Below are 22,606 nucleotides of genomic sequence, written 5' to 3' on the forward strand. Positions count from 1 at the left end.
ATCAACAGTTTTTTTGGCAGAAATCAATAAATTGACCCATTTCAGGTATGACTGAGATATTAATTTTGTCTACCCAGTGGACAATTTCTACCCAAGTGGTCCAAATACATGCTCTCCTCCAAAATTGGTAACGGATACTTAGAGGCAGCAGTAATTACAATGAACTTTTCTCCATTTCTAATTTATCAAGTTATTAAACAAAGTATTTAAATGTAGCACTCAAATTAGGCGAGATGCAATCTCAAATCAGCAATTTGAATTATATCTATTTTCTATTTCTAAGCTGAAAGCAATAATGAATAGTGTTTTATAATATCCAACATCTGAAAAATGACATTTTTATAAGTATTAGATGAAAATTCTGATAAGAATCAATCTTTAAAAATGACCATTATTGTCATGTTTTGTATATTGAATCATTTAACAAATTAGCTCCTTGCTACTGCTCAAGTATAATATGCTAAACAGATCTCATGCATTTCACCAAGAAATCTTAAGTAAACTTTAGAAGGCATGCAGACTTCTTCAACAACTGTTTTCATTAAAAAAAATAACGTGATGCTTTCATAACATCAATTTGGTATTTACATGACTTGCTATACTTGACTGTGAATTCAGAAACTGTAAGCAAACTTTTTGTACACCAAGTTCTAAAAATACAGATTAATTGCTAATGTTAAACTAGAGTTAACATACAAGACCGTTAACAAAATACACAAAATTTGTACCCAGCTCAAGCAAACAGGTGGTAGGATAAAGACTTTTTAAAAACTTAAATCCAAAAACTCCTTTCAGAAAGGGATTATTTCCTATTGCAAGTTATAAAATAGCTCTTATGCACAAAGCAATTATGACATATAAATTTGAATCCATGCATTGAATGTTTTATTTTACATTATTTACAGGTACATATTACAGAGCTACAATTAATTCATTTTTTTGCTACAATTAGTGTTAATCCACTGAATTAGAGTCTTTAATATGCATGACTAATTTTACGTATATGAATAAAATTTGCTGAAAGATCTGCAAAATAACGTGGAGGCACAGATAACAGCCTTTCATAGGTTGAGGTAGAAACTGAAAATGGTGACTTAAAGATGTTCACTGCTTGTAACATAAATCATTTTCCAACTTTGAAGTTGAAAGAATAAATGGTGAAATGGGATGATTTTCCAAATTATTTAAGGCAGAAGATTGTGGAGAGTAAAAATTAAAATTATCTTTGAAAAATTTATGTGTTTTATTACATTTCATAAACTATGACTGCACGTGTATAAAAACACCTTTGCTATACACTATGTGAAAAGATTAAAATATGAAAAAATTCTAGTGTCGCATCTAAACAGATAAGCTTTACAAATTAAAAATTGGACAGAAAGTGCTTATATGGTGTCTTTGTACAAAGAGTGTAGGAGTGTAAGGTCGAAATTATATTCTACAATATGCTTCTGCATACAAACAGCTTAAAAAGAAAAATTTTCTCCCTTTCAGCCCCAAGCTTCAATAACATAAATGCAACTAAATGACACATTACCTGTTTTTTTCCCCACAAGTATGATCTTTCTTACAATTGGCAGATTAATAAATAAAGTTTTTAAATATTCAATTTAACACTATACTATGGCAGACTTCAAGCTGTACACTCTTGCAGTGGGTGCATTAAAAATCCTATAAAATTGTTGCAATATTAGGCAAGGGAAGGTTTCCAAAGGCATAGATTTAGTACTCAAAGTAATTTAGATAATATACAACACAGAACATTATAAAGCACTAAATTTTGCTGCAAAATATTTATAAAACATAAGGTTTAAGAAGATAGTTATGAGAAAGTGTGGCACTTTAAGAACACTGCAGCATATTTTCATTATGAATTACTGTGCTTTTATAATTAGAAATTGGATCTTTCTAAATTCAGTTAATCATAGCTTTTATGAAGCAAATTTGACATATCAGATCAACCACACAGTGGCTGAATATCTTAATAAAGCCAGCTACCAAATTTACTTCTTTGCTGAGAAAATCTACCTCATGATTGAATCAAACATTAAAGTACACCAAAAACAAGGCAACAGCAGTCACAGCCGGACTTCTATTTTGTTTATGTTTCCCTCACTGAATCTTCATATTTGGAGCTGTTGTGTTTGTCCTATTTTAAGGAACAGTCACCGTAATTAAGTTCCTTGGTGTTGCTTAGTAACTATTTTCGTGGCCAGCAAGGATGTAGAGATTGCTGTGGGCTGTAGGATTGTCCGTTGGTCGACTTTCTAGCACTACAACCCTGCAATAAAAGTAAACCATATAGTTAGGCTTTGTATTTTTCAATAAAAACATGATTGCCGGAATCAGACATTTTTCTTTCGAAGCAAGTTAATCTACGGTGCAGCAAGATTAAATGGAGTTTTAAAAAAAAACTCAACATGTAAAGGTTCATGAGCAACCCTTTCCTACCCTCACAACCTCCTCCAAGGGAAGGTATCAGTCTGGAATTCTTGAAGGGCTTATGCCAGAAACGTGGATTCTCCTGCTCCTTTGATGCTGCCTGACCTGCTGCACTTTTCCAGCAACACATTTTTCAGCTCTGATCTCCAGCATCTGCAGTCCTCATTTCCTCCTCCTGGAATTCACTATAGAATATATTTCACTGAGTCTAACTATATTAAAACCATGTTAGGTTTGCAAGTTTACCATTAGGTATTCCTGCATCTCACACTATTTAAGGGGTGGATAGGTTTGTTCACAATGCCAAAACAATCATTTGCTGAAGAATGCAATAACAGCCTGGTACAACTTATTTTTTGCTTTAACTTCCTGTCAGGAGCACTTGACCTACTGATATGCTAAGCATTGTAACCTCCAGGTGACAAACACTACACAAAGCACAAAAACTAACATTCTTAACAAAAAAGGCAATTTTCCAGAGGGCTATGTTGGAATTTGAGATTTACAAAAGTCAATTAACCCTTTTATCCATTCTCACTCATGTTCTGAATTGATTTAAGTGATAACTCTTATGGTATTTATATTTTATTAAGTTTAAGCAGAACTTGAACAGCAATATCAAAGCACAACAGTATTATTACCATTTTGCTTTGGGTCAAAACACACAATATCCAATTGTGTATTATCACTGGCTATATCTCCTCTGGAGTAATAGGCACACTACTTGGAAAAGATGCTCTCCGCTGCATGCAGCCAGATTGATTCAGTCCAAAGAAAAATATTTCATTCTCCACAGACATCTCTCAACTCTTCAGCACAAATTCAGCTACAAAAAGAGCTGCAGCAATATATGAAGTTGGTTTTCAAATGGAAATTGGGCATATAATTAAAAGGAGAAATTTTCAAGACACTGGTCAAAGAGTAGGAAAATAGAATGAACTGGACAGCTGTTTCAAAGATACAAAATTGTGCAATTCAACAAGTCTCACTCTGCTGTGGTTTTGCATCTCAAATACAGAGGAGTACAGTTCACATTCAAAATTGTATAGGTAGATATAGTTTAAATATATAAATTATATATTTAAAATTTGAAACCTCATAAGGAATGAAGACCATATGGTTAATCTTTGATCTGTCAGTTAAAATAATATTCCCATCAAGTTACAAAAGTTTTCAAATATAATTATAATTCTATTGAACCTGCTCACATGAAAATAACTGATTTACAGCACTAATTTACACAGTTAAATATTTATTACAGTGTAAAGGATACTGCACTTAACATTTTTAAACATTTTAAAGCTATTATTTGCAGTTTGTTCTAATCCATCAAGCAGGAATATTCTATTTATTTCGAATCTCAGCTCAAAATCAATTTGTTTAAATGAGGTATCTAACTGGAAAATATATAGCTAAAATGTATTAATCTACCAGACTTGAAAAGTAAAATTGTAAAATTTAGATGAAATATATGGATTATCCCTCATTTTACCAGATATGCATGAAAGTAAACACTATTATGTATGGAACAGTACATCAGCGATAAACCATCATGTCTGAAAGCAAGATAGCAGGTCAGGAAGACTTGAGCTATAATCATGATCTACAAATATTTGGCTGTGTAGAAACATTGGAGAAGCCCAGTTCCTATCGGTCTAGACAGGGAAGAGCACAAAAGGTTCCCTAAACAGAGTCAAAACTAACCCAGCAGTTTCAGACTTGAGAATTTTTAAACTACAAATAGGCCACTATTAAATATCATCTCACACAAGTTATTCACTTTGTTAAAGTTATCAAACTGTTTGCTTTCATTTACTAAATTAAGAGTAATCAGCAAAAAGCAATTCCAGAAATAGAATGTTAAGGAGGCAGGATGCAAAGGAGGTTTAAAAACACGTTGCCAAACTGGACTATTTACAAAGAGAGACTGGACAGACTAATGTTGGTTTATTTAAAGCAAAGGAGATGAGCCGGATCATGATTGAGAAGGATAAAATTATGAGGGCATTGACGAGATAGACAAGAAGGAAGTTTTTCCCCAGATGGAGGGATCATTGACTGGGCAAATAGATTTAAGGTAAGGGGCAGAAGGTTTAGAAAAGATGCAAAGAAAAACATTTTCATTTAGATGGAGGAGGAAGTTTGGAACTCTGTGTCTGTAAGGGTAGTAGAGGGAAAAACCCTCAACATTTAAGAAGCATTTAGATGTGCACTTGTGATACCAAGGCATACAAAGCTATGGGCCAAGTGTTGGAACATGGAATTAGAATAGTTTGAAGGTTGTTTTTAAAAACAATGGCTCGAAGGGCCTTTTTCTATGTTGTCAATCTCTATGACTCTTAATATGTAAACAAAATAGTTTCACTGAGCACAAGTTATGTGGCATTTAATAAAAGATTTACAGCAATTAAGTGGTGTAAGTAAACTTGTAAATCATGCACACTAGGTACTAAACTAGTTCCTAAGCAAACACCTTGAATGACTTTCTAGTAATAAGTTATAGATTTCATTCTGCACTATGCATTCCTTTTATAAAAAATGCAATTGTTCCAATTCCAAGAGAATACAAAGGGTTTGTGAGGAGTGTTTATATAAAATTGCTGTTGCAAGTGTCCAGTTTGTTCAAAAGCAGTATCTTGAGGTTTTTTTCTTGTGTGACTACTTGCAAACACACACTAAATATGCAAAAAGGCCTGAGCCATACCTTCCAGGGAGCTGCACACATGCAACTTTATGGGAACAGTGATGCTGAATAAGCACTGTAGCTGTTTTATGACAAAACTACTACGTGCACAAGTTTACACTTTTGCAGCTGAAAATTGCAAGAGCTTGAGACTCAAATGAAAGCAGAGACAAAGACATTTGAGCTGACAGAATAAATCAGATTGCAGCATTGACCCAATTTGGTATTTTATTTAAACTGACAAAATAGCAATTACGTTTCAGGATTGCTCAAAAACTGAAGTATTATAGAGACACATGTATTTCCCTATTCATTCTTCAAAAACAATTATCTTGGTTATTAGTGATAGTTTCAAAGATACAATGAACTTGCACGTAGTTATTCCACATCTAAAAGTAATGGGATGAAATGTTTTTCATATTGGCTACTTCTTGGGTAAAGTGGAAAAAAAGTACATAAATTATATTATCAAACTTGGATTTAGAAAAGCTGTCAGGAATGAGAGGATCTTCAGAGGTCATGTTCATAGACAACAGCAAAATACAGAAGGAGAAAGTTGTGTGCTGTACTTCTCTCTTTATATCTCTTGAATCAAAATATTTAACCTAACTGTCAAATGCTATAAAGACTGTATACATACAATAACTTAGTTTTACAGACAATATCACTTTAATTAGCTAAATACATATTGGCTTCTTACCTATCAGATCCTAAGAGGTGAAAGACTCTGCTTTTATCAGATATCTCCTGGGTAACCTGATTTGGAACATTCAGCAATAAATTAATTACATTTCTAAATTTTTACATTTAAAATAATCCTCAAAATGGTTTTAAAACAAATGTAAAGTATGCACAGAGTGGACTGAAATATACAAGGTGCTGCAAAGCAACAGAGAGGATTTATCATTCAAGTTGGCTCAAAAACCTACATTCTTTTCATTTTTGCAGACTCCATGCAAAATTGCAGTACTTTGTACAACAAATTTGTATAAAACAGTACAAAATATTACAAAATGTAGAAACCTGCAGTATTTGAACGGCACTAAATGATATGCTTAATCCCAAGATGTATAACTATTGTTTCTCAATGTGTGAACTAGTTGCTATTGTTCTGTTCAGTAATGCAACTGTAGTTTGAAACATGTTATTTTTTTTCAGAAGTGCTAGATTTTATTTAAGATGAATTTGGTTACTAAGTTTTGTGCAGTTTAATAGTGCAAAACCAAATTAATTTCTATTTTAAACTGTTGTCCTCCAGAGATTCTGAAGATTATTTTGGTGTCTTAAGAAATACCAACACCCACTAGTTCACACATTTTGAATGAAAAGACCGGTTATCATCTATTGATCTGCGACTTAACTTAGACTACTGTCCATAGGGACAAGAGTTGATTAGCAAACAAAAGCAAATTTGGATGTAAGCCTAAAAAGGGTAGAGATTAAAAATATAGCAATAACAATTCCAAAACCAGAGTAGGAGACTTAAGTATAATTCAGCCCATCTCCAACATTACTATATTTTCAAGTACAGTATACATTGTGCACATGACTTATTCTAATTTGAATCCTAATGGAGAGTAAGTCATTAACATTTTGGAGCTGACAATACAAGTCAATGATTTATCATCAAATGTCTAGAGTCCACCGCACACTCTGCTAATATCTCAAATGCCAGTTAATAAAAGCAATTATACTATAGGTCATTTACAAACAATCTACTGCTCCCACAATTAGATACTAACATTGTGTTTGTTGTTACCAAGGTGCTTGTTGATTGTTTACATTTCATCACTTCATTTGTATACACGACTCACAATGCTTTATTAAAACCCTTTGTGTTGACTAATCCTTCTTGGAAAATGTTTGCTGTACATGAGTAAATCATTCCATAATTTCCATAAGCTCCAAATTAAGATCAGAATCTATCCTTTCAGAACATATACCCCCAAATAACTAAATGAGAAAGTAGTAATAAAGACTGCTATATTACTCAAACAAATAACTTAGAAAAGAATGGAAAACATGTAAACAAGGTCAGTATTGGGCTTGGCCATGATTCCCAGAAATCAATAGTGTTCACAGTTTTGAGCACAGGGAAATATTGAAGGGATTGGTTTTATAAGAAACTCTAAGGTGTTCACAACAGTCTTCATTATCTTGGTACAAAGTACAATTGCACATTGCTTGTTGAGGCAAAATCCTATCTTCACAATGAGGATATCCTTCATGTTCTGAGGCACTTTCATTGTGCTAACTAGGCAGATTTCAAAGAGATTTAGCAACTCAAAACTGGGCATTCCTGAGGCACTATATAGTCCATCATCAACAACATAATTGTATTCAACTACAATCTGTAACCTCATAACTTGACATATTTCCTCACTCTACCCTCACCATTAAGCCAAGAGATCAACCCTGTTTCAATGTTAAGTGCAGGACAGCATATCACCAGACATACTTAACAATAGAGGTATCAGTTTGGTAACACAGGATTACTTGCAAGCCAAATACTAGAAGCAGCGTGAAATAGTTGGGCTAAGTGATCCCACAAACAACAGATCTGATCTCAGATTTCAGTCCTGCCACAGTCATGAATGATAATGGACAGTCAAACAACTAACAGAAGGTGGGGGCTTTTCAAATATCCTCAATGATGGGGGTCTCAGCAAATGAGGAAGGAAAAAAAAATCTGAAATATCTTCCACCAGAATTGATAAGTGGATTATTTTCAACAGCCTCCCGCTGAGATCCCTGTATTTCAAATGCCAGTCTTCAGACCACCTAATTCACTCCATGTGATATAAAGAAACAGCTGAAGACATTTGATACTGCAAAAGCTACAGCCCTGACAACATTCCAATAGTAGTACTGAAGAAGTTTGATCGAGAACTTGCTATGCCCCCAAGTTAATCTGTTCCAGTCCAACAACATTGAAACCTCCCAGACAATGTGGAAAATTGTCCAGGTATATACACTAAACAGCAGGACAAATCAGCCAATTACCACCCCTTCAGTCTGTTTTCAAACAAAGTGACGTAAAGGGTTGTAATACTATCAAGCCACATTTGCAAAAGAATAATCTGCTCTCTGATGCTTAGTTTTGACTCCACTACAGACATATGGATCCTGACCTTATTACTGTCTTGGTTCAAATGCAAACAAAGAGTGAAACTCAAGATGTGAGAGGAGTGTGACTGCCCTTGACATCAAGACTTGTGACAATGCTGTCACTTTAAAAGATTATTTTGTCCTTGTTTTTTTTTGAAGAGACGTCATAAAGGCAGAGGTGTGAGGAGTGTAGAGAATTCAACAATGGAAGGGGAGCGGCCAGTTCTCCCAGTTCAGGTGTTTTTCTAGTTTTTTTTAAAGGAGTAGCAGTCATAAGATGTTAGAGTCCAGAAGAGTTGCAAGCTTCAGTAAAGGATTCCCCTCATTTTCTCTGAAATTTCTCTCTGGGTGTTGTTCCACCTGCCTGTAAGCAGGTGTTTCAACTTACGTTTTTGCCAAGGGGTGTGTTTAGGGATGTTACAGTATTGGAACAATTAATTAGTAATAGTTACTGTATTGGGTTAGTTAAGTTACTATATTGAGTCCTGGTTAAGTTTCTGCATTAGAATAGTTAATTAGTAATAGTTACTGTATCGACTTGCTTAAGTTTTCCAATAGTTGTTATTCTAAATTCCGCTTTCTTTTGTTCAGGTGTCAGCTGTAATGTTTAGATAAAGCCAGGTGGTTTGACCAGTTGCATTACACCTGGAACACTTACTTCACATCTGCCTTTAAAATAAGAAAATGTTAGGGTCTAAGCTACCTTCTTAAAATATTTTGATGGGGTTTGGCCTGGTCCATATCAGACTATATTTGACAGTGTGGAAACAGGTCTTTTGGCCCAACAAGTTGTTAGAGGACAATGATTTCAGTGTCCAAGCATCTTCAGCTGCTTCATCAATGATCTTCCATCCACCACAAGGTCGGAAGAGGGAACATTTGCACAACATTTAGCACCATTTGGACTCCTCAAATACTGAAATAGTCGGTGCTCAAATGCAAAGGCTGGCACAACATCCAAGCTTAGGATTATACATACCAAGTAATGTTTGCATCACAGAAGTGCCAGGCAATAATCAATTCCAACAAGAGAATCTAACCAAATGCTCTTGATATTCAATGGAACCAGCATCGCTGAATGCCCAACTGTCAACATCCTTATGTGTGTGCGCGCTTGCACAGGAGTATCCCATTAACCATAAATGACATCAATCAGCTACACGAATACTGTGAAGGGGCTTTATGGCACATTTTGTGTTCCTATCTGAGCAATTTAGAGCATCTATCAGAGGGGCAAAGAGACTTGGCAGTTCAAGTCCAGGATTTTTTCAAGGTAAACTTACGGGTTGAGTCAGTAGTTAGGAAGGCAAATGCAATGATGGCATCTACTTTGAGAAGACTTGAATATAAAAGCAGGGAAATATTTCTGAGGCTCCACAAGGCTCTGGAGAGGCCACATTTGGAGTACTGTGCGCCATTTTCAGCCACATATCTCAGGAAGGATGTACTGGCCCTGCAGTGTGTTAAGAGGAGGCTCACGAGAATGGTCCCAGGAATGAAAAGCTTAACATACAAGGAATGTTTAAGGACTCTGGGTTTACACGCGACAGAGTTTAGAAGGATGGCCGGGATTAAATTGAAACTTTCAGAATATTGAATAGCTTGGGCAGTGTAGATGTTGGGAAAATGCTTCCATTGGTCGGAGAGACTAGGACCCAAGGGTACAGCCTTAGAGTAAAGGAAGACCTTTTAGAACCCAGATAAGGAGAAACTTTTTCAGCCAGAGAGTGGTGAATCTGGAATTCACCATCACAGAAGGCTGTGGAGGCCAGGGCATTGAGTGTATTTAAGACTGAGATAGATAGGTTCTTGATTGTCGTGGGGATCATGGGTTACAGGCGGGAGAATGGAGATGAGAAACTTATCAGCCGTGATTGAATGGCAGAACAGACTCGATGGGCTGAATGGCCTAAATTCTGCTCTTCTGTCTTATGGTCTCATAAGCAAAAATCAGTTTCTCAATAAGAAACAGGAGAAAGAATAAGTGTACATTCTTGCACGTGGAGCGTGGAACAGGCAGTACATAAGGCCTCAACAACCACAGTTCTAAGGGGTTGCTTGGGGCTCGGGGTTAGGGTGACAGCAGCACCAGCTCTTGAGCAGATTGGTAAGAACACGTCTGTTCATGCTGAGACACAATATCATATTTGTGGTACACTGAACGATGACATCATTTCAGAGAGACAAAAGTCAATAAAAATAAGTCCTGCAATAAGTAATCAAATCAGTCAGTCACTTGGCAACTGTGGAAGTAATTGTAGGTGGACTTACTTCATTTGACTTGAAGCTTTTACCCTGCATACCATGCTTCCAGAAAGCCAGTATACTATCCTGAAGACACACTGAGAAAAGAGGGGCAGGTCAAAGAAAGGTTTTTAGGATAAATAAAATGAAATAAGCATATTTGAATCTGCTTAGCATCTAGCTCTTGTTACGATTATAAGTCTAATTAGAAGATTTTCTCAATTCTAAACTACACGACTCAAAACTCCAGATAACTGCAATTAAAACACTTGCACACCACTATGTTGAGATTTTTCTCCGTAAAATATTTTTGAAGTGTCTAAATATCCAATTACCAAAATAAACATTTTGAGTTATTAAATTTTTAACAACCCAAGAAGCCATTATTTTATTCACAGAAGTATACCCACTTAGTCAACGGATTGAAAGCTGTGGAGTGTCACAATATATACTGACAGTATATATTAATGGCTTGGATAAGAAAAGTGATTTTGGAGGGTTGTAACTCATTTAAGCTCAATAGTTACCAGGAAAAGTATGAGAATTTAAAACTCACTTTAATCCTGAGTAACCTATCAACTAATCCCTGGTTCATCTTAACCTCAACAGATCAAACAACCTCCCCTGCAACTGGTCAACCACCCACACCCAGGTCTGATCCACTCTTCAATGCTCAACCTCAAGATAACACACCACATCCTGAATTAACCTGACCCAGTGGACTGCAATCCCCAACTCCACTGGACCAGACACCAAACAGGCCAGATATGTCTCGACTGATTCAACCCCCCCTGACAGTACCACTTGACATACCACAAAACTCATTCACTGACCGATTACCTATTTCCCTCAGCCACTGAGGCACCTGCCACACTAGGGGTACCCTCACCCACCTGTCACCCCAGCCAGGAAATTCAAGGTAAGTACCTATCTAAAGATGTGCATTTAACTTTTAGTGTAATCAGGATAGGAATTAGAATTTCCAATCTCAATTGGAAAATCTGGGCCCTAATCTCCTGAAGAGTCTATTCAATTTAAAACTTTCATTGAGCATACACATAGTCTTAGTCATCCACCGAAACCAAATTACCTCATGTCTGAGCCCAGTTCTATTTGACCCCTCTGTGCCCAATCACCTCGGCCATTTAAAAACCGATTTGCATTCTGAAGAAACTAATGAAATGGATTTTGCTATAAATTTATTTTAAAAATAATTTTAATGCATTAAATATTGGGAAATTAAACTTACCTACTGATTCAACGCAAAAGTCAAAACTTAGCTCTGATGCCAGCTTTTTACTCGATTTCAATTTGCCATGCAGATTTACAATCTTGACATTTTCTGAAATAGAAAATATGGCTATTCATGCATAAGTTATAATAATGAGTTATAGAAGTGCAGTGGCCAAAAAAAACGGTATCATGTAATAAAATCTATCTTGAACTTTTTCTGTTCCTAAGTAATCACAGATTCCTTATTTGAGTAGGAAGGACACCATCAGACACTGAAATTGTACAAAATTACAAATCTCATGACTGCCAAACTTTTTTGAGAATTTTTTTTAGGATTAAGATGTAGGCAGTAGGGATTCTGGTTCCTCAAAAGACAACACTATATCGTAATTTTTAATAATCATTTGGTAGCAAATCTCTCCCCTATTGCCCTACATCATTCCTGATGAACAGCTTATGCTCAAAACATTGACTCTCCTGCTCCTCAGATGCTGCCTGACTGGCTGTGCTTTTCCAGCACCACACCTTTTGACAGCTATTCGAACAGTAGTGATTTCCTTCTATCATCTGAAGGTTTCAAATTACACCTTTACAGTTTTAGAATATTGCTTAAAATATACTTCACACAAGTAATTAGTGATATTTGTCTTGGGTTACTGTGTCATAGGCGTTCAGGGCTATTGACAGTTGAATAGAAAACACAATATACAATGGTCAATAGACATGTAGGGGAAGAGAGTGTGGGGAAACATTTGAAGAGTTACATTTTAGGTTATTTAATGAATTCTTGCTTAATTTTATCCATTCATGTTTACCCGTGTACATGTGCTGCAATGTACAAAGTGCCCGCTCCTACAAAATTTCAAAACAAAATGTTAAATTAGGGTTTATTACAAAAATTTCATTCACCAAAAGTTCCATCTACATGTTTGGTGTAATTCAAGATGATCTTCCAATATCACTGCAGCATTTCTATGAAAATTACCTAATTCTGCCTTTGCATCAGTTTATTTATTGTTGAAACCTTCACTCATTCTCTTGCTACTTCCAGATTAGATTACTACAATTTACTCCTGACTGGTATCAGTTGGAAATTCAAGGTGATTCAAAACTTTCATGCTTGTATACCAATTTGGACTAAGTGTTGCTCACCCAAGAAAACACGAATGTAGAAAATAGATGCAGGAATAGACCATTCAGCCTGTTGAGCTTGTAATACCATTCATTACAATCATGATTATACTGATTATGCAATCTCAGTATCCCATTCGCACTTTCTCTCTCCATATCCCTTGATCCCATTAGTCACAAGGGCCACATCCCACTCATTCTTAAATATATGTAATGAACTGACCCCAACACATTCCTGTGGGAGAGAATTCCATAGGTTCACTATTATGAATGAAGAAGTCCTTCCCCATCTCAGTCCTGAATGGTTTACCCCTTACAATTCTTATACTGTGATTGCTAGTTCTGGACTTTCCCAACATCAGGAACACTTTCCCCACATCTAGCCAGTCCAATCCCATTAGGATTTTATACTTTTATGAGATTCCCCTTCGTTCTTCTAAATTCCAGCTAACACAAGCCCAGTCAATCCAGTATTTCCTCATATATCAATCCTACCATCCTGGTAAACAGTCTAGTGAACCTTCACTGGACTCCCTCAATAGCAAGAATGTCCTTTCTCAGACTAGGAGGCTAAATCTGCACACAATACTCAAGGTGAGGCCTCACCAAAGTCTTGTATAACTGCAGAGTAGAAAAGGGTGGCGCTGGAAAGCACAACAGGTCAGGCAGCATCCAAGGAGCCCTTCTCCCCTCCACATTCCTGATGAAAGGCTGACGTCCGAAACATTGACTCTCCTTCTCCTCGGATGCCGACTGACCTACTGTGTCTTTTCAGTGCTACCCTTTTCGACTCATGTACAACTGCAGTAAGACAACCTTACTCTGATACTCAAACCTTCTTGCTGCACCTGCATGCCAACCTTCAGCAACTGTTACACCATGACACCCAGGTGTTGTTGCACCCCGCCTATTCCAAAACTGCCTCCAGTCAGATAATAATCTATATTTGTGTTTTTGCAACCAAAGTCGATAACCTCACATTTATCCACATTCTATTGCATTTGTCAAGTATTTGCCTATTCAGCCAGTCTGTCCAAGTCACCTTGCAGCCTCTTAGTACCCTCTTCATAGCACACACTGCCATCCAGTTTCATGTTGTCTGTAAATTTGGAGACATTGCATTCAATTCCAAGGACCAGAATGGACAAGGACAGTAGGTCATTATTGATGGTAGAACAGCAGGAGGAAAGGTAGCTGTAACACTTTCAATAAATCCTCAGCCAGCCCAAACCCAGCTCTACTTAAGAGTTTGACTCAAATAAAAGCAAACAAATAAAACTGAAGCGCTGCTTTGTGACCACCAGCTCAATTAACAGCTCACTAATGTTTTGTTTTTATTCTCAAGGACTGAAGTGCTGTACCTTTGTCCATTTTAAATATAAGCATTGGTCAGTCAAAAACCTAGAATCAGTGATACAGTTACTAGAACAATGGCCAAAATGCATTTGAATTGAATTATATGACTATCTAGAAAGATACCATGGAATCACAGTATAGATTCTGGAAAAAGTTCTGACTTTAGAAAAACAATTAAGATCGTATTTTGATCATATTTCCTGAAACGTCACACAAGCTTGGCATATGATGGAAGCTTGGAGTACAGGAAGATGGTGATGTAGTAGTAATGTCACTGTCAGTAATCCAAAAATGGTCTGGGAACAAGGGTTCAAATTTTATCTTGGTAGTTGGTTAAATTTAAATTCAATTAATAAAGAAAATCATAATAAACATGACATTGAAATTACTTACTATTTACATTTGTGATGGGCAATTTTAATGTGCATATTAACCAGATAAGTTGATGGGCAAGAGTAACACTGGAGATGAATTTGTAAAGTCAGTCAGATTTACAAAACCAGACTATTTTCGATCTCGTAAAGTGTAATAAGATTAAAAAGAGATCATACAATTAGGAACCGTCTAAGGGTTAACAATCACAATATGGTAAAATTATAAACTCAGTTTGGAGGCAGAATAACTCAGGTCTCAGACTGGTGCCTTCAACTTAAATAACTTAATTAACTTAAACAAAGTTAATAAGAAAGAACTGTCTTAAGCAGTCTGGGAAAAATAGATTAAGGGAGAAGGTCAGTTGATGTGCAGTGACAGTTATTTATGCATATATTTCATAGCATTTTAGCAAAAAGCTATTGCAGTACTAAAAGGATTCTATGAGAAGGATGAATGACCTGAAATTAAAGTGAGGAAAACAAGTGTTAGGCCAGTATTTTTTTTTGTTTAGGAACCAGCTGTGGGAGACTAAAAAGCTAATAATGAGGGAAGAAAATTGACTGCGAAAGCAAATTCATGGGAATATATAAAAACAGCATGGCCTTCTAGTGGTAAACAGCAGTAGCTAAAGTGAGTGTGATACCCTAGAGAATACAACTAGGGAATTCATAATATGGAAAACAGAAGTGGCAAATAATTTAACCCAATATTCTACATTGGCCTTCATGGTGGAGGATGCTGTAAGCATCTCAAAGATATCAGATAAGCAAGGTGCTGAAGAAAAGTCTTGTAATGGCCACTATCACGAGGGACAAAGTATTTGACTAACTAATGGAATTAAAAGCAGACAAGTCACCAGGACCTAATGGCCTGCATCAAAAGGATTTTAAAGAAAGTGGCTGTAGAAATATTGGAAACATTAGTTCAATTATTTCAAAACTCAGTAGATATTGGGAGGATTCAAGCCAACTGGAAAACTGCTCATGTTCAGGAAGGAGGGTGACAGAAAGCTATAGGCAAGTTAACCTAACATCTGTTGTTGGGAAGAAATAGCAGGAATTTAGAAAAACTTAAAACCATCAAATTGATTGAACATAATTTTGTGAATTTCTTTGATAAATTTGCGAGTTCTTTGATGATATAAGAAGCAAAGTTGAAGGGGAACTGGTAAACACATGGTATTTGGATTTCCAGGAGATAATTAATAAGACGTCATATAAAAAGTAATTGCACAGGATAGGAGTTCATGGTAATATATTTGTTTGGATTGAGTTTTGATTAATGGTTTTATTCAGGTTAAAAAAATGGAGTGGCACAAGGATCAGTCCAAGGCCTTTCAACTATTTGCTACAATATTAACAACTTGGAGGAGTGACCACAGTGTCATATATTCAGCTTTGCAGACAATATGAAAATAGGCAAAAGATATTTTAGAATGAGGACATAAAGAATCTGCAAGGGGAAAAGATATGGTCGAGTGGGTGGGCAAAAACTTGGCAGATGTAGGAAAGTAAGAGGTCACGCACCTTGGTCAGAAGAATCAAAAGGAAGACTTTTTGTTTTAAAATGGAGAGAGACTCCAATAAAGTGCAGCACAGAGGGATCAGGGTGTTCTTGTGGATGATACAAAAAGTTTAATATTAAAAGTCCAGTAAGTGCTACTTCAACCTTTATTGCTTGGCGGGGGGAGGGTGTTGGAATTATAAATAAGGATGTCTTGTTGTAAATGTATAGGGTGTTGGCAAGGCTGCACTGGGTACGGTGTATAGAATTGGTCCCTGAACTTAAAGCATGTACTGGCATTAGAGGGTGTTCAAAAGAGATTCATTTGGCTGATTCCTGGGATGAAGGGAGTCACTTATCAAAAACAGTTGGACAGGTTAGGCGTTTAGTCAGAAGAGTTTAGAAGAATTAGGAGTGATCTTATATACAATATGCTCAGGAGTCTTTACAAGGTAGGTGTGGAGAAACCTGATCTAATTTGTCCTGGAATGCTGTGGGAAATAAGGGAGGGAGTGGTTGTGGGTATGTTTGCCGAGGTGGGAAGTTGATTTGCTGACATTTATAATCTTTACACAAACCTAGAGTAAGGCAAGAAATTATGAGGCCCCTTGCAGAAATATTTACATCACCTATAACCACGGGTGAGATCCTGATGACTGGAGGATAGCTAATGTTGTGCCTTTGTTTAAGGAGGGCTGGAGGGAAAAATTTGGGAACTATAGACTTGAATCTGACTTAGGTTTTGAGTAAATTGTTGGAGGTGATTTTAAAAGATAAGAATTATAGACATTTAGAAAATTGATTAGGGATAGTCAGCTTGGTTTTGTGAGAGGAAAATTGTATCTCTCAAACTTGATTCAGTTTTTTAAAAATTAGGTTACAAAAAAACTTAACAGAGCAGGAGACGTTGTTTTCTCAGATGTTAGTAAAGCCTTTGGCAAGATTCAACATGGTAGACTAGTAAAGTTAGGTTACAGTGTGAGCTTGCCAATTGGTTAAATAATTGGCTTAATGGAAAAAGACAGTGGTGGTGAAGAGTTGATTTTTGAACTGGAGGCCAGTCACCAGCTACTTTTCAGAGATCAGTTCAGGGTCCTTTTTGGTTTGATATTTATGTAAATGATTTGAATGAGAATATAGAAGGCATGGTTAGTAAGTTTGCACACAACACCAAAATTGGTGGCATAGTAGCCAGTGAAGGTTTTCGAAGATTACAAAGGGATCTCGATCAAATGAATCAATGGACTGAAAAATGGCACATGGAGTTCAAACTGGATAAATGGGAGGTATTGCATTGTGGCAGTTCTCGCACAAGTAATGGTAGGGCCTTGGGTAGTGTTGTAGAACAGAGGGACCTAGAGGTTCAGGTATATAATTCTTTGAAATTTGCATCACATTTAGACAAGATGGTTAAAAAGGCATTTGACATACTTTCCTTCACTGCTCAGTCCTTTTGAGTATAGAGTTGGGAAGACATGTTGAAGCTGGACAGGACATTGGTGAGGCCTCTTCTGGAATACTGTGTCCAATTCTGGTCACCCAGTTATAGGAAGGATTAAACTGGAGAGGGTTCACAGGAGATTTATCAGGACATTGCTGGGCATGGAACATTTGAGTTATAAAGAAAGGCTGGATAGGCTGGGGCATTTTTCACTGGAGAGTAGGAGGTTGAGAGGTGACCATAAGGTCATGAGGGGTATCGGTAGGATTAATGGTAGGTGGCTTTTCCCCAGGATGAGGAATTTCAAGATGAGGGGGCACATTTTTACAGTGAGAGAAGAGATTTGAAAAAGACATGACAGGTAAATCTTTTACACAGAGGGTGGCTCATGTGTGAAATGAACTCCCTGAGGAAGTGGTGAATGTTGCTACAGTTAAGACGTTTATGAGATATTTGGGTAAGTACATGAATAGGAATGGTTGGAGGGATATGGGCTAGAAGCAGGCAGGTGGGACAAGTTGGTTTGAGATTATGTTTGGTGTGGACTAGTTAGACTGAAGAGTCTGTTTCCATTCTATATGACTCTGAAGTATCTACTTTTTTTGAGAGGAGACACAATTACAGAATAAGGGACTCGCATTTCAAACTGCAATTGTGAACATATTTCTTATACCAGAGGGAGAATGTCTGGAATTCTCTACCCCTATAGACTTGTGGAGGCTCGAGTCACTGAAAGTGTTTAAATAGGAGGTGGCTAGATTCTTTAAATATCCTAAGTTTATCTAGTCCCATTTGCCAGCACTTGGCCCATAACCCTCTAAACCCTTCCTTATCCATATACCTATCCAGATACCTTTTAAATGTTGTAATTGTACCAGCCTCCACCACTTCCACTGGCAGCTCAGTCCGTACATGCACCACTTTCTGCATTAAAATGTTGTCCCTTAGGTCCCTTTTAAGTCTTTCCACTCTCACCTTAAACCTATGCCCTCTAGTTCTGGACTCCCCCAACTCAGGGAAAAGGCCTTGTCTATTTACCCTAGCCATGCCCCTCATGACTTTATAAACCTCTATAAGGTCACCCCTCAGCCCCTCATACTCCAGGAAAAATAGCCCCATTCTATTCAACCTCTCCCAATAGATCAAACTCTCCAAACCTGGCAACACCTTGTAAAATCTTTTCTGAACCCTTTCAAGTTTCACAACATTGTTCAATTCTGGTCTCCCTGCTATAGGAACACAATATTCCAATAGTGGCCTAACCAATGACCTGTACAGCCACAAAATGGCCTCCCAATGCTGATACTCAATGCACTTCTTTGAGAACCGGACAGATCACCTGGCATCAACAAAGGCACTGGAAAAGATGACAGCAGAAACAGCCCTGTCAACTCTGCAAAATCCTTCTTAATAACATCTGGGGGCTAGTGCCAAAATTAGAAGAGCGGTCTTGTCAAATAACAGCCTGGCATAGTCATACTCATGGAATAGCTTAGGTCAATGTGTCAGACACCAACATCACCATCCCTGGATATTTCTTGTCCCAACAGCAGAACAGACCCAACAGTGGTGTCAGCACAGTGGTATACAATCAGGAGGGAGTTGTCCTAGATGTCCTCAACGTAACTCCAGACCCCATGAGTCTCATGGCTATTGGACACAGGAATCTTCTGCTGATTACCATATACAGTCACCTTTCACTCATGAATCAGCATTCCCCCATATTAAACAATACTCGGAGGAAGCACTGAGGGTATCTAGAGCAAAAAAAATGTACTCTGGGTGGAGGATTTCAATGTCGTAGAGTCATAGAGATGTTCTGCACGGAAACAGACCCTTCAGCCTAACTCGTCCATACCAACCAGATATCCTATCTAGCCCCATTTGCCAGCACTTGGCCCATATCCCTCTAAACCCTTCCTATTCAGATGCCTTCTAAATGTTGTAATTGTACCAGCCTCCACCACTTTTCTCTGGCAACTCATTCCATACACACATCATCCTCTGCATGAAAAAGTTGCCTCTTAGGTCTCTCACACAAGATGCTTGGCAGCAGTGCTAAATGATCGAGATGGTCAGGTCCTAAAGGACATAGCTGCTAGACTGGGTCTGGAGCGGGTGTTGAAAGAACCAAGAAGGAAAAGCATACCTGACCTCATCCTCACTAATCTGCTGGCTGCAGAGGCATCTGTCCATGATAGTATCATTAAGAGCAACCACTGCACAGTCCTTGTGGAGACGAAGTCACACTTTCACACTGAGAATAGCCTCCATCATAACTATGTGGCATTATCACCTTGCAAAACTCAGCGCCTGACCTTATTACAGCTTTGGTTCAAACGTGGACACAAAAACTGAATTCCAGAGTTGAGGTGAAAGTGACAGCCCTTGACATCAAGGTTGCATTCAACAAACTGTGGCATCAAGAAACCATAGCAAAACTGGAATCAATGGGTATCGGGGCAAACTCCCCACTGGTTGGAGTCACAGCTAGAGCTAAGGAAGATGATGATGATTTTGAAGGTCAGTCACCTCAGCTCCAGGACATCTCTGCAGGGTAGTGTCCTAGGCCCAAACATCCTCAGCTGCTTCACCAATAACCTTCCCTCCAACATAAAGGTCAGAAGTGGGAATGTTCACCATTGATTATAAAATGTTCAGCACCATTTGTGACTCCTCAGATACTGAAGCAGTCCATGTTCAAATGCAACAACATCTGGACAATATCCAGGCTTGGGCTGACAAATGGTAATGTTTGAGGTGAGGGATGCCATGGTCGTCCCTGCTGATTTCACTTACAGGAAGTGCACCCATCTCCAAACTCCTCCAAGACCGCGTTAGGGAACTGGAACTGGAGTTGGATGAACTTAGGATCATTCGGGAGGCAGAGGGGGTCATAGATCGGAGCATAAGGGAAGTAGTAACTCCAAAGATTGCAGACAGATGGGTGACAGTGAGGGGGACTGGGAGGAAGCAGCCAGTGCAGGGACCCCCTGCGGCCGTTCTCCTCAAGAACAAGCATACCATTTTGGATACTTGTGGGGGGGGGGGGAACGACTTACCAGGGGTAAGCAATGGGGTTCAGGCCTCTGGCACGGAGCCTGTCCCCGTTGCTCAGAAGGGAAGGGTGGAGAAGAGCAGAGCGATAGTTATTGGGGACTCGATAGTTCGGGGCACAGATAGGCGGTTTTGTGGGGGCGAGACAGACTCACGTTTGGTATGTTGCCTCCTAGGTGCAAGGGTACGTGACATCTCTGATCGTGTTTTCCGGGTCCTTAAGGGGAGGGGGAGCAGCCCAAAGTCGTGGTCCACATTGGCACCAACGGCATAGGTAGGAAGAGGGCTGAGGATGTTAGGCAGGCTCTCAGGGAGCTAGGCTGGAAGCTCAGAGTTAGAACAAACAGAGTTGTTGTCTCTGGTTTGTTACCCGTGCCACGTGATAGAGTCGAGGAATAGGGAGAGAGAACAGTTAAATGTGTGGCTACAGGGATGGTGCAGGGAGGGAGGGATTCTGGTATCTGGATAACTGGGTTTCGTTCTGGGGAAGGTGGGACCTCTATAAACAGGACGGTCTACACCTGAACCTGAGGGGCACCAGTATCCTTGGGGGGAGGTTTGCTAGTACTCTTGGGGGGGGGGGGGTTTAAACTAACTCTGCAGGGGCATGGGAACCTAGACTGTAGCTTTCGGGTGCAGGACCTGGAGTGTAGGGAGGTTAGGAACATGGCATCAATCTCAAAGGAGGGTGCCTATAAACAGGAAAGTGGCTTGAAGTGTGTATACTTCAATGCAAGAAGTATACGAAATAAAGTAGGTGAACTTGCAGCGTGGGTTGGTACCTGGGATTTCGATGTTGTGGCTATTACGGAGACATGGGTAGAACAGAGACAGGATTGGCTGTTGCAGGTTCCAGGGTTTAAATGTTTTAGGAGGGTCAGAGGTGGGGGTAAGAGAGGGGGAGGTGTGGCATTGCTTGTCAAAGATAGTATTACAGCGGTGGAAGGACGATGGACAAAGACTCGCCATCTGAGGTAGTTTGGGCTGAGGTTAGGAATAGGAAAGGTGAGGTCACCCTGTTAGGAGTTTTCTACAGGCCTCCTAATAGTTCGAGAGACATAGAAGAAAGGATTGCGAGGATGATTCAGGAGAAGAGTGAAAGTAATAGGGTGGTTGTTATGGGGGACTTTAACTTTCCTGATATTGACTGGGAAAGCTATAGCTCGAGTTTGTTAGATGGGTTGGTGTTTGTCCAATGTGTGCAGGAGGGTTTCCTGACACAATATGCCAACAAGAGGTGAGGCTATACTGGATTTGGTTCTGGGTAACGAACCAGGCCAGGTGTTAGAATTGGAGGTCGGCGAGCACTTTGGGGACAGTGACCACAATTCAGTGACTTTTACTCGAGTGACGGAGAGGGATAAGTGTGCACTGCAGGGCAAGAGTTATAGCTGGGAGCAGGGAAATTATGACACGGTGAGGCATGACTTGGAAAGGTAGGCTTCAAGGCAAGGGCGCAATTGATACGTGGAGCTTGTTCAAGGAGCAACTATTGAGTGTCCTTGATAAGTATGTACCTGTCAGACAGGGAGGAAAGGGTCGTGTGAGGAAACCGTGGTTTAATAAGGAATTGGAATCCCTTGTTAAAGGGAAGAGGGTGGCCTATGTAAAGATGAGGCGTGAAGGATCAATTGGGGCAATTGAGAGTTAGAAGGTAGCCAGGAAGGATCTGAAGAGAGAGCTAAGAGCAGCAAGGAGGGGACACGAAAAGTCCTTAGTTGGTAGGATTAGGGAAAACCCAAAGGCTTTCTATAGGTATGTCAGGAATAAAAGAATTACTAGGGTAGGAATAGGTCCAGTCAAGGATAGTAGTGGGAAGTTGCGTGTGGAGGCTGAAGAGATTGGGGAGACACAATGAATATTTTCGTCAGTATTCAGTCAGAAACAGGACATTGTTGCCGATGTGAATACTGAGTCACAATTAATTAGAATGGACGGCTTTGAGGTATGGAGGGAAGAGGTGTTGGAAATTCTGGAAAGGGTGAAAATAGATAAATCCCCTGGGCCTGATGGCATTTATCCTAGGATTCTCT

At 38.7% G+C, this 22,606-nt stretch overlaps 1 protein-coding gene across 2 annotated transcripts in view; it reads right to left on the bottom strand.

Annotated features, from left to right (window-relative positions):
- Positions 1-862: 862 nt before the first annotated feature.
- map4k5 (mitogen-activated protein kinase kinase kinase kinase 5) overlaps positions 863-22,606 on the bottom strand; it is a 190,308-nt gene continuing 168,564 nt past the window's right edge. For both annotated transcript variants that reach the window (XM_072568678.1, XM_072568679.1), the window contains 4 exons: positions 11,727-11,819; positions 10,505-10,575; positions 5,826-5,881; positions 863-2,281 (listed from right to left, as the gene is read on the bottom strand). In XM_072568678.1, coding sequence (XP_072424779.1) covers positions 2,194-2,281; positions 5,826-5,881; positions 10,505-10,575; positions 11,727-11,819 — 308 coding nt within the window. In that variant the 3' untranslated portion in view covers positions 863-2,193. The remainder of the gene's footprint in view (positions 2,282-5,825; positions 5,882-10,504; positions 10,576-11,726; positions 11,820-22,606) is intronic.

The sequence above is a fragment of the Chiloscyllium punctatum genome, chromosome 4 (genome assembly GCF_047496795.1).
Source record: "Chiloscyllium punctatum isolate Juve2018m chromosome 4, sChiPun1.3, whole genome shotgun sequence".
Lineage (NCBI taxonomy): Eukaryota > Metazoa > Chordata > Chondrichthyes > Orectolobiformes > Hemiscylliidae > Chiloscyllium > Chiloscyllium punctatum.